We start from the raw sequence: 18,512 nt of genomic DNA, 5'->3' as shown, positions 1-18,512 counted from the left end.
ATGGAATCCAGCTCGTGGAGTCACTTAGTCATGAGCTTGCTGATTTTAGTGAACTAGTTTCTTAGATTAAATTTGCTCACTTAAAAAATAGCTGGCTTTTTCTGAAAATGTTTATTAAAATATATAGGAAAGACCTTTATTGTAACTAAAAGTGCCCATGTATAAGAGATACCATGTTATAATTGTAAATATCTACAATATATTTTCGGAAGAAAAATGACGACACTCAGGTTAAATGCGGAAAGGTCACATTTTTAACACTTGATATCTCCATTGATTCCTCATGTTCTGCAATGTAAGGTAATCTCATCTGTTTAGTTTTCTATCTACTCCAGGAGATTCATGTTGAAATTTTTTTTCGCCATTAGGAACTGTGATTCCCTATGGGACCTTTTCAGCTTTGCACGCCGATTTTGGAACCAGATCTAAAAGTAAGGAAAAATAAAGTTGGTCTCAGAAACATTATTTTATTATTCTTAACATTTCCATCATCATAAGTAACAGCTAAATTTGAAAATTACCTGGATTCTGTCTTCCTCTAGATTCAGTTTTCGAGCTAAGTCTTCTCTGATATCAATGCCAGGATAGCAGTTTACTCTAAAGACGTTTTCCAACACTTCGATCTACAAAGAAGGTACTAGTTATATAAAATGTTGATATTTCGTATATCATTATAAAATGAACTTTAATTTGTATAGAAAAATAATTGCATTTAGATCTTGGGCAATTAATCTATATATGATTTTTATATTTTTAAACGACTATCCAGAAACTGTTAAAAAAACAACAACAACCTCCATACAGCCTATTGTTTCATTAACAAGGCTTCTAAACTCAGATCCCAAAGTGATTGGGCTTTTGTCCAACAGGGTTAGTTAAAACCTTTGTATTATCATTACTGCTGGAAAAAATTTCCCACCTGGGTTTGAGTAAAAGCAGTTCTTGGTCTTCGTCCTCTATACCAACTCAGTTCTCTTTTCAAAGACAGTCTTTCTGAGGGCGAAAAGTAATTTTCATATTTCAAAAATCTTTCTTCTGGCACTGGGCGATCCACAGTACAAGGGAATGAGCTCCCGGTAGGAAGGCTCGGGATATGTACACATAGGTTAATATCTTTCCCTGGAAACAGAAAAATAAACTCCATCTTAGATGCCCAATCCTGTATTCCACGAAGTTCTATAAGAAGGAATTTCAGGAACTTGTCTTTAATTTTCCTGGTGGAATTCCTCTGGGTTTCACAAGAGAACTGACCTCTCATCAACCAAAAACCAACAGGCAAACAAAAAGGAAGATCCTGCCTTGGTGCTAGAGAACATTTTGGTCTCTGAATGTCACTTATTTTTTCAGTGAAAACACAGAATATCTGATGTGTCAAATGCAAGAGACCTTTTGAAATAAATGCAGGTTCTTGGCATTTCCTGTGGATGAATTTTATACTCCCTTGGATCTAAGGCCGATTCTCTTTTCATTTCCTATAGAACTCAGCTGGAGGCACTGAAAGTCCTAGATACTTCAGTTATGTAATTGGATGAAACCGCAGTTTTTCCCTAACTCTACGTAATATGAAATAAAGGCCAAAATAAACCCTGCAGACGAAATAATAAAGAATTTTAAAAATTAACTTGTGGCGTACCTGAGGAGCCGCAGGTGTCTGCCCAGGGCCTGTGGGGTTTCATTGATGGAACACAGTCTTTCTTCTGGTCCAATCCTAAAATGCTCTCAATTGAAAAGGAGCAGGGCGAGGGCTTGCTTTCCCCATGCCGAGCCCCTTCCTGCAGGCTGGGAGACATTCTCGAGTGGGCTGCGCAGAACAACGCCTCCGGCCTCTCCTTGCCTCTTGGCTGGCTCTGCCCCATGTGTACAGGGCTGGGCTCTTCCTGCGTTCACCTCCTGGCTCCGCTGGCAAGGGGGCTGGATTTAGAACGTCACTAATTAAAATCCTGTCTTAGAAAGTTTTAGCATGTCAATGAACACTCGCCCAGCCAGCAGCTTGAGGAGTTAATTGTTTATTTGTTTGCAGGTAATTAGCAACTAATGGCTACACCAGGGGGCCACCTATAGGGACAAAAAGTGTTATCTCTCCTAAGCAGAACACAGACTTAACCTTCTCGAAAGAAGTGATGCACAAACTAGCACTCCTCTTTTATTTGAAATCATTAATGTATAAAATCATGCCTTTTATTCTGAAGTTTATACTTTCATGAACTCCGGTTACCTAAACACACAGGCAAGATAGGAGAGCAGTCAAGTAATAAATAATCTAATTTAAGTAAATTTTCTTCCAAGGAAATTGGAAAAAATAATAATCTCTTAATGCTATTACGGTAATTCCGATGAAAATGCCTGTTTTTCATATGCATATGTAATAGTGAATGTTGTCAATGGAAACACAATAGTATTTGGAGTGCAGCATACTGGAAAAGGTTGGCAATGTTATTAACACTGAGTGTAATTGTCTTCCAAGTGCCTGGATTAATTCATAAGGAACAGTTGCACCAAGTATTTTAAATAATTAATGAGCTAATTCTGTTCTTTCATCTTTTCTTTTAAAGAGAGAGATACAGGTTTATATGAAGATCATATGTAACCACCTCCGAGTAACTTAAAAGCATGACTGTTCAAACTAAAAGGAAGAATTTCCCTCCCCACCACAGTTGTTTCAAAGAACAGAACATTTTTCACTGTATTTTCTGAAAGAAGAATTTCCCTCTGTTGTTTTTTTGAGGGGCTGGGCAGTCTTCATGAAGACAATAAGATTTGTGAAAAATAACGAAGAACAGAATATTTTCAGCTCATCCTCCTAAGAAAACTTGAAATTAAAAGAGAAATACTAATTTCTCAGCTAATTGGGAAGATTGTGAAGTAGGCACTCCCTCAAAAGGTGCAATATTTTTAGCTCTTGGGCTCTGCTGCTCCACTTTTTTCCAGTACCTTCTTGATGATAAATTTAAGAGTTCAACTTCATCCAGGATTTAAACAACTATGAGACTGTTCTTCAGGGAAGAGGAAAAATAGTCTCCACTCAAAGAGGAAATGGGCTCTACAGGATGGAGCTCAACTTCATCCGATTTTATCCTATCATGAAGTCACAAATATTAGGCCAAATTCCTGTTTAAGCAACCTCTAAAAAGAACAAAGGATTCACATACAAAACATCAACAGGCACACGGAAGGATGGGTTTATAAATACAGGTGTAAAGCCATTCTAAGAATGAACAAACTTGTGAACATTTAATGCCTCATGGAGTTTTGCCTCTAGTGTCTTGGAATGTAGACTGTGTAAACGAGGGTGACCTTATCCTGGGAAGACTTGGAGGAAGAGAGAGAACTCAAGACCTTCACAGATTCCTTTCTCTCTTTTGAGACATTCATCCATTCACCCATTTATTCCACTATTGGTTGAGCATCTACTCAGTACCAGAAATAATAGAATAGGATCCTTACCCTCATGAAGCTCACTGTGGTATGGGGTGGGGTCAGGGAGGGGAGCAAACAATAATTATAACAGTAATTATAAGTCAGTAAATTATCTCATATGTTAACTGGTGGTAAGAATGGAAAAAGGAAATGGGTGAGCCAGGTAAACCAGTTCATCAGTGCAGGAGGTGGAGATCTTGAGATCCTTCCCCCCACAGATTAGTGCCCTAGAGGCACAGACTGCAATGCTACTATAGCACATGCAGGAGCAAATCTAGTCCCCAATTTCTTCTTTATCAACAAGGACATTCAGGGGCACCTGGGTGACTCAGTCAGTTAAGCATCCGACTTGAGCTCAGGTCATGATCTCGCGGTTCAGAAGTTCAAGCGCCACATCAGGCTTTATGCTGACAGCTCAGAGCCTGGAGCCTGCTTCAGATTCTGTGTCTCTGGCTCTCTCTGCCACTCCCCTACTCATGCTCTGTTTCTCTCTGTCTCAAAAATAAATAGACATTAAAAAAATTTTTTTAAAAACAAGAACATTCCAATATCTTTATTCTTTTTGAATTGACTTTATCTGGACTTACATAATACCATTTTATATATGGATGTAGATGAAAATAAAAGGTAGGAAAGAATTTCTCTAAAAATAGCAGGGAAACACTTTCTCATATATTTATTCAACAAAATTTTATAGAGCACTTAATATGTGCCAGACACTATTCTAAGTGCTAGAGATCAGTGATGAACAAAGTATTTCAGTGAGTGATAAACCCACTGAGAGGAATAAACAAAATTTCAATCTCTCCCATTTATTACTTTTGTCTAATTACATTATGTATCTGTTTATTATGTTTATTTTCTATTGTCTGTTTCCTAACTCTAGAATTTTTATCTTTTTGTTCATTCCCTAGCATCCCCTAAACAGTGCATACTAGATGAAAGAATCTCATTGTTTCTTTTTGCATTCCTTCAAGTAAAGTTGGGCATTTATTTCCATATGTTTTTTGGGCAATATGTGTTCTTTCTATTGTGAAATGATGGTTTATGTCTGTCTTAGTCTGTTCAGGCTGGTCTAACAAAATACCTCAGGCCCGGTGGCTGATAAACAACAGAAACTTATTCCTCACAGTTCTGGAGGCTGGAAGTCTGAGATCAGGGCACTGGCATAGTTGGGTGACGGCTCTCTTCCAGGTGGCAGATTTCTCCTTATCTTCACAGGGCAGAAGGGGCTAGGGAACTCTCCAGGACCTTTTATGAGAAACTAATCCCATTCGTGAGGGCTCCACCCTCATGACCTAATGACCTCCTAGAGGCCCCCACCTCCTAATACCATCACATAGGGCATTAGGATTGCAACATATGAATTTGGGCGGGACACATACATTCAGACCATAGCATGTCCTTAGTCCATTTCTTTTTAATTAGGGTATTGTTGTTGTTTCTTAATGAATAAGAGTTTTTCATATATTAAAAGATGACAACTCTTTGGTATGTATAATAAATATTTCCCCCATTTTGCCCTTGATGTTTTGACTATATTGATGCTTTCTTTTCTCGTATGAAGCTCCACACAGTAAAATGTGTTGATATTTCCATTTATGATTTCTACCTTTAAAAAGGCACTTTCTGGCTCCATTTATGGTAATAATGAAGTAGCTTCTATTGTACCTACCCTCCCACAATACAAATTATAAACTCTGGACAAAATGTTTTTTAACTACCCCAAAGTACTGAAAAGTAGACCCAAACAGGGAGAAGACATTTAGAAGAGATGAATAGCACTGGGTGAGTTTTCCATTTTTATGGCTTTTTTTCTGAAAGCAGGCACCAATCAACACCATTTGGGAGGATCTACAGTCTTATTGGCTTAAGGAACCAAAGGAGAGAGGTCAGGTCAACCCACAGCAGCTAGGAAGTGAGAGAGAATGTTAGGAAGGAAAGAGATACAGAGAAAGGCCCCAAATTCTGCATATAAATTCTGCCCAAATCCCTGGCTGACTTCTGAATTTGGCATGCACATGGAAAACACCAAACATCTCAGCTACTCCTAAAATGATTGAACAAAAATTTCAACTGATGACAACCACAAGGGAAACAGAAATACAGTTTGAGCACAGCCTGATAAAACAAAACAAACAAACAAAAATCAATATTCTTCAGACAAATAAAATAGAATCTGGAGACTATAAATATCATTTACAGAGTCCAGGATACAATCCAAAACTATTAGACATATGAAGAAACTGGAAAATGTGTCCCATGTGGATAAGAAAATGCAGTCAACGGAGACAGACCCAGGAGTGATACAGATGTTGGAATTAGCTGACAGGTTTTGAAAGCAGTTAATATAAATATACTTAAGGACATAAATGAAAATATGCTCATAATGAATGTATAGACAGTATTCATCATCAGAGAAATAATAACTACAAAAAAAAATCAAATGTAACTTCTATTACTGAAAAATAAACTATGAGAAATAAGAAATTCACTGGGTAGTCTTAACAGTATGTAGGAGATGCCAGAAGAGTCAGTGAACTTGAAGATATATCAGTGAGTATTATCTGATCTGAAGAATACATAAGAAAAAACATTAAAAATAAAATTAACAGAGTCTAAGTAACCTGTGACACAATAAAAAAAAATCTTGCAAATGTGTATTTGGAATTACAGAAGGAGAAACAGAGAAGATAGGGTAGAAAAAATATTTGAAGAAATAATGGCTGAAGTTTTCCAAAATTTGGTGAAAGACATAAATTTATAGTTTCAAGAAGCTCAAAGAAACTCAGTAGAATAAACACAAGCAAAACTACATTTGGGTATATCATAGTCAAATAGATAAAAAATAAAGAGAAAGAAAATTTTGAAAGTATTCAGAGAAAAATGGTATATTATATACATAGGAATAACAATATGATTTGACTAAATTCTCATCAGAAACAATGGAGGCCAGAAGACAATGAAACAACATCTTTAAAGTGCTAAAAGGAAAAATAAGTTTTCAACCCAGAATTCTATATCCAACAAAAATACTTCAGAAAATGAAAGCAAAATTAAGACATTTTAAGATAAATAAAAACAAAGAGATTTATCACCAACAGACAGGTACTACAACAAAGTGACCAGTGTGACCTCCATTGTTAGGTGTAATGAGACAATTTGGGTTCTGCTTTCATCTTTTGGATTGCTCTCTCAGGGGAAGCCAGCCACCATGCCATGAGGACCCTTAAGCAAACCTGTGGAAAGCCCACATAGAGAGGAATTGAAGTTTTTGCCAACAGTCAACACCAAGTTGCCAGCTATGTGAGTGAGCCACTTGGGAAGTAAATCCTCCAGCCCTAGTAAAACCTTCAGATGACTGAAGCCCCAGCTGACATCTGACCACAATCTTAATGGATACTCTCAGACAGGACTGGGCATCCAAATCACTCCTGAATTTCTACACAAAGAAACTGTGAAGGGTATTAAATAAATACTGCTGTTTTAAACCATTTTTAGTTTAGCACTAGATAATGTACATAAGCCTCCATCATATGAAACTGGATTGGGGTGGGAGGACAAAATAATATCACAATTAGAAGAAGAGAAAAAATATATATAAGAGCAGAAATGAATAAAATCTAAAACAAACAAAGTTGGTCTTTTGAAATAATCAACAAAACTGATAAAACTATAGGTAGACTAATCAAGAATAAAAGAATATCAACAACAAAAATGTGTTGCCCAATCAGACAACACAAAGAAATAAAAGGCATCCAAATCAACAAGGAGGAGGTCAAACTTTCACTCTTTGCAGATGACATGATACTCTATATGGAAAACCCAAAACATTCCACTGAAAAACTGCTAGAACTGATCCATGAATTTAGCAAAGTGGCAGGATATAAAATCAATGCACAGAAATTGGCTGCGTTCCTATACGCCAACAAAGAAGCAACAGAAAGAGAAATCAAGTAATCAATCCCATTTACAATTGCATCAACTTATCTTTGACAAAGCAGGAAAGAATATCCAATGGAATAAAGACAATCTCTTCAGCAAGTGGTGCTGGGAAAACTGGACAGTGGCATGCAGAAAAATGAACTTGGACCACTTTCTTACACCATACACAAAGATAAACTCAAAGTGGATGAAAGACCTAAGAGTAAGGCAGGAAGCCATCAAAATCCTTGAGGAGAAAGCAGACAAGAGCCTCTCTGATCTTGGCTGCAGCAACTTCTTACCCAATGTGTCTCCGGAGGCAAGGGAAACAAAAGCAAAAAAGAACTATTGGGACTTTATCAAAAGAAAAAGCTTCTGCACAGCAAAGGAAACAATCAGCAAAACTAAAAGCAACCAGTGGAATGGGAGAAGATATTTGCCAATGACATTTCAGATTAAGGGTTAGTATCCAAAATCTATAAAGAACTTATCAAACTCAGCAGCCAAAAATTGAACAATCCAGTGAAGAAATGGGCTAAAGACATCAACAGACACTTCTCCAAAGAAGACATCCAGATGGCCAACAGACACATGAAACGATGCTCAACATCACCCATCACCAGGGAAATACAAATTGAAACCACAATAAGATACCACCTCATACCTGTCAGCATGGCTAACAACTCAGGCAATAACAGCTGTTGACGAGGATGTGGAGAAAGAGGATCTCTTTTGCACTGTTGCAAACTGGTGCAGCCACTCTGGAAAACAGTATGGAGGTTCCTCAAAAAATTAAAAATAGGAGCACCTTGGTGGCTCAGTCAGTTGAGCATCTGACTTCAGCTCAGGTCATGATCTCACAGTTGGTGGGGTTGGGCCCTGTGTTGGGATCTGTGCTGACAGCTTGCTCAGAACCTGGAACCTGCTTTGGAATCTGTCTCCTTCTCTCTCTGCTCCTCCCCCATCTGTCTTTCTGTCTTCTGTCTCTCAATAATAAATAAATGTAAAAAAAATTTTTTTTAACTAAAAACAGACCTACTAGTGCAAACAACCCAGCAATTGCACTAGTAGGTATCTATCCAGGGGATACGGGTATGCTATTTCGAAGGGATACATGCACCCCAATGTTTATAGCAGCACTATCAACAATACCAAAGTATGGAAAGAGCCCAAATGTCCATCGATGGATGAATGGATAAAGAAGATGTGGTATATATATACAATGGAGTATTACTCAGCAATCAAGAAGAATGAAATCTTGCCATTTGCAACTGCGTGGATGGAACTAGAGGGTATTTGGTCAGTCAAAGAAAGACAAATATCGTATGACTTCACTCATATGAGGACTTTAATATACAAAATGGATAATCATAAGGGAAGGGAAGCAAAAATAATATAAAAACAGGGAGGGGGACAAAAACAGAAGAGACTCTTAAATATGGAGAACAAACAGAGGGTGACTGAAGGAGTTGTGGGAAGGGAAATGGGCTAAATGGGTAAGGGACATTAAGGAATCTACTCCTGAAATCATTGTTGCACTGTATGCTAACTAACTTGGATGCAAATTTAAAAAATAAATTAAATAAAAATTTAAAAAAAGAAGGGTGTCTAGCTGGCCCATGTTGAGTGTATAAGTTACTTAAAAACAAAATCTTAAAAAAAAAAAATGAACAAAAGAGAGAACACAAATTACTAATATCAGGAATAAAGAAATGATATTACTATAGAGACTACAGATTATTAAAAAGATAAAAGAATATTATTAACAACTTTATACCAACAAATTCAACAACTTACATGAAATAGACAAAAATCTTGAAAAAATATGATTACCAAAATTGAGACAAGATGAAATAAAGCATATAATTAGTCAGGTGAAATAGAGCATATGACTAGTCAGGTATCTATTAAAGAAATCATTTCAGGGGCGCCTGGGTGGCTTAGTCAGTTAAGCGTCCGACTTTCCCTTAGGTCATGATCTCGTGGTTCGTGGGTTCAAGCCCCGCGTCGGGCTCTGTGCTGACTGCCGGCTCAGAGCCTGGAGCCTGTTTCAGTCTGTGACTCCCTCTCTCTCTGACCCTCCCCTGCTCATTCTGTCTCTCTCTCTCTCTCTCTCTCCTAGAAATAAAAAAAAAAAAAAAAGAAATCATTTCATACACAAAAAACTCCAGGCCCAGATAACTTCATTGGTGAATTTTATCAAATATTTAAAGAACAGTCTTACACAAATACCATCTTACACAAACTCCTTCATAAAATGGAAAGGGATCCTTCTAAATTTGTTTCATGAGTCCTGAATAACACTGATAACAAAAAATTTCCAGAAAAATTATACACAAATATCTTTTAGGACTGCAGACACCAAAACATAAAGATATTAACAAATAGAATATAGAAACATAAAAAAGATAATAAATTATGACTAAGTGAGGCTTTTCTCAGAAAGGAAAGTGTGGTTTAACATTCAAAAATAAGTGTAATTAACTGTTAATAGAAAAAAGAAAATCATGTGATCGTTTTAACATTTGCAGAAAAATACTAATTTGTGACTTAAAAAAAATCAGCAAATTAGGTTTAGAAGTAACTTCTTCAATCTAACAAAGGGCAGTTATAGAAATTGTCAACTAACATCTTATTTGTTTGTTTATTTATAAAGTTTATTTATTTAAGTGATCTCTACACCCAAAACAGGGCTCAAACTCACAACCCTGAGATCAAGAGCCACACACTCCTCTGAATGAGCCTGCTGGGTACCCCTTCTAAACATCATATTTAATGGTGAAATATTGGGGAGCCTGTTTCAGTCAGTTAAGTGTCTGACTCTTGAGTATGGCTCAGGTCATGATCTCACGGTTTGTGAGTTTGAGCCCCGCACTGTGCTCTGCATTGACAATGCAGACCCTGTTTAGGATTCTCTCTCTGCCCTTCTCCCACTCACACATACACTCTCATCCTCTCTCTCTGAAATAAACATTTATAAAATGGTGAAATATTGAATGCTTTCTCGCTAAGAATAGAAATAATCCAAGGATGTTCACTTTCATTATTTCTATCCAACAATAGATTGGATCTAAACCAGTGCAATAAGGCAAGAAAAAGAAAGAAAAGCCTTATGGATCAGAAAGGAAGAATTTAACTTCTGTATTCACAGATGACACAATAGTTTACATTGAAAAATCTTAAGAATCTACAAAATAGCTACTAAAACTAATAAGTAAATTTAGCAAAATTATAAACTAAAGGTAAATATAAAAAAGTCAATTTAATTCCATATGTTAGCAGCCAACAACAAAACATACACTTGTTATGATCCAGCAATTCCATTCCTAGAAAAATGAAAAAATGTGTCCACAAAAAAGCTGGCATGAGAGGGGTGTCTGGGTGGCTCAGTTGGTTGAGTGTCCAACTCTTGATTTTGGCACAGGTCATGATCCCAGGGTCATGGGATCAAGCTCTATGTTGGGCCCTGAACTGAGTGTAGAACCTACTTAAGATTCTCTCTCTCCCCTGCTCATGCTCTTTCTTTCTCAAAAAATGAAATATAAAAAACTTGCATGAGAATATTCATAGAAGCTCTATTCATAATAGTCAAAACTGGCAACTAGGTGTCTATCAACAGGAAAGTGGGAAAATAAACTACAGTATAGTTATACAAATTGAATCCAATTCAGCAATATAAAGGTATATACTCCCAATATATGTAACAAAATTGATGAATGTCAAAAACACGATGCTAAGTCAAAGAAGCCTTATACAAAAGAATATCTGTGGTATGATTTCATTTATATGGTGTTCAAGAACAGACAAAATTAGTATGTATTGAAAAAATCACAAAGTGGAGGTAGAGGCAGGGACTGAATGGGAAGCAGAATCAGGAAACTTGGAGGGTGATGGCAATGCTCTAGATCTTGCTGGGGTTTGTATTACACAGATGCAAGCATTCATCAATACTTGTTGATAGATACTCTTTAAGATTTGTTCACTTCACTGTATATAAAATTTCATCTATTAAAAGCATAAAAAGGTATTGAACTATATGGTGAATGATATGCATTTAAAGAATTTAGGAGATATATATATGCATATATATATGCAACTTGCTTTAAAATGCATTTACATAAAAAATTAAATAAAGTGATGGATGGACATGTGATTATTAAACATTATAATTGTAGATTAAAGGACTTCTGATCCAGTAGAATTTTCCAAGGTGATGTAAATGTTTTATATCTGCATTACCCAAAATGGTCACTACTAGACACATGTGGCTAATGAGCACTTGAAGTGTAACTGGTGCAACTGAGGAAATGAATTTCAAGTTTAATTTTACTGTAAGTTGTTTAAATTTAGAGAGCAGGTGTGGCACTGGCTACCATATTGGACAGTGCAGACAGAATATTCCCATCACTGCAGAGAGTTCTGTTGGACAATGTTGGCCTATAAATACAGAACACTGTTGAAAATAGTGATGATGACAACAGACCTTGTTTTGTTTCTGACAGGAGAATAGTGGTCCACCATTAATATGATGTCTACTATTGGTTTCTAATAAATGGTACTTATCTAGAGTAATATTATAATGAATAAAAACAAAATATCTATAGTGCTTTATAGCTTCTCAAGCATTTAAAACTATTTATATTTAATCACAATCCTCTACTCTTGTGGTTGAGAACACAGAAACTGAGAGTTCAGCTATACATTGCCACCAACTAGCAAGTGGTAGAGACTTGACTCAAATTTTGTCTCCAAATTCCCTGTTCTACTGACTTTATCAATTAATGTCCACAGTAACATATTCATCAATGATCTCATGATATAAACATCAAAAGGTATGATAAATTAAGAAAAGGGTGGTGAAAACTTGGATATGATTTATCCTCAATGTCTTTTAACACTTATTTTGATATAAGAAAAGCCTGACACATTACATTGAAACTTCTAGAAATCATAAAATTGGGCAGTCTACCTTTTAAACATCTATATGTACAAAGTGAAGTAAAAATTGAGAGATTTGTGTTTTCTTGTTTTAGTAACTTGTAAATCTACCCAGGTTTTTCTAACAATTTATTTTCTAATTGTGTATTTTAATTGACTCCCAATCATTAACATCCGAAAAATGCTCAATGTCTTAGGTATTTTAGCAGGGCTTTACATATCAGTTATGCAATTATTATGCTCATGATCTGTAAACATAAGAAAGAAAAGCAATAAGCAAAGCTTTAATGACACTTGCCTTTTACTTTTGCATAGGAATTACATTGTTCTATTTGAGACTGTATTTTTAAATGTTAAAATGTGTTTTCTAAAACAATGTAATTTTTTGCTGTTATACCTTCAGTGTCACCTAGAACAGTGGCAAAGTAGATATTCAATAAATATTTGTGGAATCAGTGCATAAATGGATGGATGGATGGATGGGTAGAACGAGGAAGAGGTGACATTTGTAAACTGGACAGGCAATGTAAATGCTGTGGGTTTACGGCTGTTGTTGTTTAATGTGTTCAGGTACTCCAGTTTTCAATGACCTATTTATGTATCACTCCAGTGTAATCCACAAATTAGAAGACATTTGGCACTCTGTAACTAAAATTTAATAAGGGAGATGGGGATTTGTTTTAAAAATCGGAGCTTACTAACTGATACAACATTGTGTACCAACTATACTTACAGAAGAAAAATTAAAGGGGTGCCTGGGTGGCTCAGTCGGTTAAGCGTCTGACTTCCACTCAGGTCATGATCTCATGGTTTGTGGGTTCGAGCCCAGCGTCAGGCTCTGTGCTGACAGCTAGCTCAGAGCCTGGAGTCCGTTTCTTGGATTCTGTGTCTCCCTCTCTCTCTGACCCTCCTCTGCTCACGCTGTCTCTCTTTCAGAAATAAATAAAACATTTTTAAAAAGGTTTTAAAAGAAGCTTTTTAAAACTTCTAAAACTTTTAAACTCTGAGTTTAGAATCAAAAACTCCTAAGTCATGTGAACAAACCACAGCCTTGGCACTCTGTCATTCCTAAGGCCCTCATGTACCATTACAACAACTGGGACACACAGCATCTTTCCCAGCGATTCAGGAAAGTTGGGGGGGTTTATACACATTTCTCTCTCCCAGCACTATCACAGTGCCCATCACACAAGAGGTTTGTTGAATGAGTTCATTTTATTTATAACATTAAAACAATGGGGCGCCTGGGTGGCTCAGTCGGTTAAGCGTCCGATTTCAGCTCAGGCCATGATCTCATGGGTTTGTTGGGTTCGAGCCCTGTATGGGGCTCCGTGCTCTCAGCTAGCTCAGAGCCTGGAGACTGCCTCAGATTCTGTGGCTCCCTCTCTCTGACCCTCCCCTGCTCACGCTGTCTCTATCCCTCTCTCAGAAATAAATAAAACATTAAAAAAAAATTTTTTTAATGTTCAGCCTTTCTTGTTCTGAAATCTCAAAAGAGTAGTTTCATAGTTTTACGTAATAAAATCAGTTAAAATTCTTTTCAGTATAGTGTCTTGCACATATCATGCCCTTAACATCATTTGAAACCCAAATGCATTTTTATTTTTAAAAGATTCATTCGGGGTGCCTGGGTAGCTCAGTCGGCTAAGTGTCTGACCCTTGATTTAGGCTCAGGTTATGATCTCACAGCTTCATGGGTTTGAGCCCTGCATCAGACTCTGCAGTCGAGGCAGGGAACCTGCTTGGGATCCTCCCTCTCTGTCTACCCTTCCCCACTCATGCTTTCTCTGTTTTTCTCTCTCTCTCAAAAAAAGCCAAAACAAACAAATGAACAAAAAATCCCCCCCCAAATTTTAAAAAAATTATTCAATATTACAGTACATAGAATAAGATATGATCATCTCCTTCAATTCTACCCCATTTTTATTCCCCATACTATTAGCTACCGCAACTAACAGTTTATGCTTCTCCTTCCTGCCTTTTAAAATTTATTATTTTTTAATGTTTTATTTTTATTTTTGAGAGAGAGAGAGAGAGACCGCACAAGCAGGGGAGGGACAGAGAGAAGGAGACACAGAATCTGAAGCAAGCTCCAGGCTCTGAGCTCTTAGCACAGAGCCAGACATGGGACTTGAACTCATGGACCATGAGATCAAGACCTGGGCCGAAGTTGGATGCTTAATCAACTGAGGCACCCAGGTGTCCCATTCCTGACTTCTAAAAGTGCTTTGATATCACAGGTGGGTGCACCTATGATATCAAAAAAAGGGCAGTCTAGTCCTTGCCCTTTTTATCCACAGAGAGTCAGTTGTATGAATTGTTCTGTAGTGGGTTTCCCTGACATTGACATGTCACTATGTCAGCACCTACAGTTCTACCTCACTCTTCAACAGCTGCTTGGCACTACGTCAGGTGGATGAACAGTAAATTATTGAATTATACCTCTGATAATGGGCACTTAGAGTTGTCTCCAACTTTTAAAACTATAATAAACATTATAGCAGGGAATACCTTGTACATACATTTTGGTATACATGCAGGAGTATTTCCATAAAAAATTTCTTTGAAGAGTATATTATTTTTTTGCTGGATGCTGTCATATTTCCTTTTAAAAAATGTTTACCAATGAACACTCCCACTCAGTCTAGTCCTTGCCCTTCTGTTCTCCCCGGATTACCAGTGGGAATGAGAAAACTCAGAGCTAGGCTAAATTAGACTCAGGTTTTCCCCAGACACAATATACAAAGATGATGAAACAGTTTTGGATTTAGGGCTTTGAGGAGTTCAGGCCTACACTTTAGTGCCATTTAATCTAATTATTGCAGATTAAATGAGAGCTGTCAGTCAACCTGAAGACCAGTTTGTTACTTATAACATTGTTTCTGGGGCAGGAATGTTATGGTTTGTAGTTTTAAAAAACCCCAAAACAAAACAAAAATTAAAAAAAAAAAAAAACCTTTTGAGTCACAGCAAGTGTTTATTAAACTCCAGCGTATATCAAAGGTGCACTAGGTAGCCAGGAGCTGCAATGGTTTCTGCCCTCAAGAAACTGATGATCAAGGAGATAGTAACTAACTTTGTTAGGTGTGAGAATGTGATTACAGTTCTGTAAAAAAAAAAACTCTTGTAAAAATACTTCAGGAAAACAAGGAGAGAATTAAAACGAGTGTTGCAAATGTTGAATTGGCAAGATGCATGTATGTGGATTTGTTATGTCTAATGACTAGAGATATAAGAATGTAGATTCATTATTTTACTTTTTTAAAAAAAGATTTTATTTTTAAGTAATCTCTACACCCAGTGTGGGGCTCGAACTCATAACCTTGAGATCAAGAGTCTCATGCTCCTAAGCCATGCCAGGTGCCCCTCTCTCTACCTTTGTAAATATAAATAATAATATTCTCAGTCCTCTAGAAACACCAATATATAAATATAAAATTTCAATATAAGAAAATAATAAAGATATATACCTAAGAGGTTATGAAAGCAAAAAAGGACCCAAATCTGTTTAGGTGGGATTGAGCAGGACCGACAGTATGAGTAAGAGCCCAATTCCTGTGTCAAACTATCTGGGTCCAAATTCCAGTACCTTCTCTTTTTAGTTATGTGATATTGGCATGTAACTTAGCCTCTCTGTGCTCAGTTTCCTCTATAATAAAACGGGGATAATTATAGTACCTAATTGAAGATCAAATGAAATAGCTTGCAAAGTCCTGAAACAGTGCCCAGTACATAGTGTACATGACACTGTGTGTTACAATTTATTACTATTATCAGTGTTACTATGAAGGCTTTTCAGAGATGTCTTAAGGCAGAGATGTTTTAAGAAAAGCAACATAACTTAAGGCCAATCAGATGTAGGGGTGTGTGTGTGTGTGTGTGTGTGTGTGTGTGTGTGTGTGTTGAGGGGAGGTGGAGGGAGGAAGATAATGTGATTCCCATATTTCTAGCTTAGGTGACCAGTTGGATGATGACATCATTAACTAAGAAGGGAATATAGATGAAGGAGAGTTTATCACTTGCAAATTGTATTTCTAATCATATAAACAAATGAGCAAGTATACAGCAAACTGAATTACCTCAGAATTAAGACATCGTTCTGAGAACGAGAAGGTAAAGTACTAGTGAAAATTGGCAGCATGAAATGTAAAATGAGGGGTGCCTGGGTGCCAGTCGGTTGAACATCTGACTGGCTCAGGTCACGATCTCATGGTTCATGGGTTTGAGCCCTGAGACAGGCTCTGTGCTGACAGTCTGGACAGGCCTGCTTCGGATTCTGTGTCTCTCCCTCTCTCTGTCCCTCCCCTGCTCACGCTCTGTCTCTCTTTAAAAAGTAAACATTAAAAGTTAAAAAAAAATAAATGTAAAGTGATAAAGATTCTAAAAATACTTTAAGGGCTAACTTTATCTAGAATAGTAAACATTATTGTTATACACCTCACACACATAACCTTAAGTGAGATAATTTGAGTACTAGAAGATACCTGGAAATAACACTATTTCAGAAATCCAACAACTCAGATATTAGTGGAATTGCCTTAAAATAAATATATTTGTCAAAGGTTATAATCAAATAAGGTAGCTGTCCTGGTTACTGAGGACTCCTTCCACATAGGTACTACTTGAGAATTCTCAGCAGTGTCTGGGTCCCCACTAAAGCACATACTGTTTGGGGAATGGGCAGAAAAGCACAGAAATGATCTCTGGAATATTTTACTTTGAGTGTCCCAAAGTCTTGTCCCTTATCCACAGTTTCTTCTATTAGCTATGACATCTATTTACTTAATAATCTCTCTTTAGAATTTGAAAACATGTAAGGAAAAATAAGCAATTTGGTAATGTATCATGGCACTGATCTAGTCATGATTACAGCTATTACCAGTTTTCATTTTAATTTTTATTGTTTTTTATTTAATTTTGAAACAATCTAGGAGCACCTGAGTAGCTCAGTCGGTTAAGCGTCCCACTTCGGCTCAGATCATGATCTCATAGTTCATGGGTTCAAGCCCTGCATCAGGCTCTGTGTTGACAGCTCAGAGCTGGAAGCCTGCTTCAGATTCTGAAGTGGTTTCCTCTCTCTGCCCCTCCTCCGCTTGTGCTCTGTCTCACTCTGTCTCTCAAAATAAATAAATAAATAAATAAATGTATGTAAAAAATTTTTTTTAAAAAAGAAACAATCTCAAACCTCCAGAAAAGTTGCAAGTACAAGTACAAAATTTCTCTCCAGTCATTTGAGAGTAGTTGCTAATATGATGCTTCATCACCCCTGCATACTTCAGTGTTTTTCCTGCAAGCAAGGACATTCTCCTACATAATCACAAGAAAAGCATCAAAGTCAGGAAATTAACATTGACATATCACTATCATCTAACCATCAAAGTCTATTCAAGTTTCACCATTGTCCCAAATAACATCCTTTACAGCAAAAGGATACAGTTCAGAATCACACATTGCTTTCAACTCTGTCTTTCTAGTCTCCTTCAATCAGCAACAGATGCTCAGTATTTCCTTGATTTTTCATGACCCGGACACTTTTGAAAATTATAGTCAGTTACTTTGTGGAACATCCTTCATTTAAGGTTTGTTTTGATGTTTCCTTATAATGAGATTCAGGTTAAGCATCTTTGGCAGGATGTCAAAGAAAACATGCTATACTCTTTTCATTATTTGCTATCAGATTGCACATGACTTTTATTTGTCCCATTACTAGCGATGCTTAACTTTGAGCATTTGATTAAGATGCTTCCCCATATGAAGTTATTCTTTTCCCCTTAATACAGTATTGAGGGGGAGGTACTTTAAAGCAGTATAAATATTCTGTAATAATATTCTTTTTTTATTTTAATTTTATTTCTTTCAATGTTTTATTTATTTCTAGGAGAGAGAGAGAGACAGCGTGAGCAGGGGAAGGTCAGAGAGAGAGGGAGTCACAGACTGAAACAGGCTCCAGGCTCTGAGCTGGCAGTCAGCAGAGCCCGATGCGGGTCTCGAACCCACGAACCGTGAGAACATGACCTAAGTGAAAGTCGGACGCTTAACCGACTAAGCCACCCAGGCGCCCCTGTAATAATATTCTTTACAAACTTTCTATTTATTCATTTGTTTATATCAGGATGGACTCAGTTTATTCAATGAGTTATAATTTCATTTTGTGATATTGAAAGTTTCCTTGGGGTGCCTGGGTGGCTCAGTCGGTTAAGCGTCCGACTTCGGCTCAGGTCATGATCACACAT

The 18,512-nt window shown here is 37.0% G+C and overlaps 1 protein-coding gene across 1 annotated transcript; it reads right to left on the bottom strand.

Moving 5' to 3' along the window:
- Nucleotides 1-326: 326 nt before the first annotated feature.
- HESX1 (HESX homeobox 1) lies at nucleotides 327-1,856 on the bottom strand. The gene is made up of 4 exons (XM_077776778.1): nucleotides 1,634-1,856; nucleotides 920-1,119; nucleotides 522-623; nucleotides 327-425 (listed from the first exon to the last, which is right to left on the bottom strand). The coding sequence occupies exons 1-4, from the start codon at nucleotides 1,854-1,856 to the stop codon at nucleotides 327-329; spliced, it is 624 nt and encodes a 207-aa protein (XP_077632904.1).
- Between the last annotated feature and the right edge of the window lie 16,656 nt (nucleotides 1,857-18,512).

This window comes from Crocuta crocuta, unplaced genomic scaffold (assembly GCF_008692635.1).
Source record: "Crocuta crocuta isolate KB4526 unplaced genomic scaffold, BGI_CrCroc_1.0 scaffold87, whole genome shotgun sequence".
Classification (NCBI taxonomy): Eukaryota; Metazoa; Chordata; class Mammalia; order Carnivora; family Hyaenidae; genus Crocuta; species Crocuta crocuta.
The sequence above is the reverse complement of the archived record's forward strand: the minus strand, read 5'-3'. Positions and strand labels throughout refer to the sequence as shown.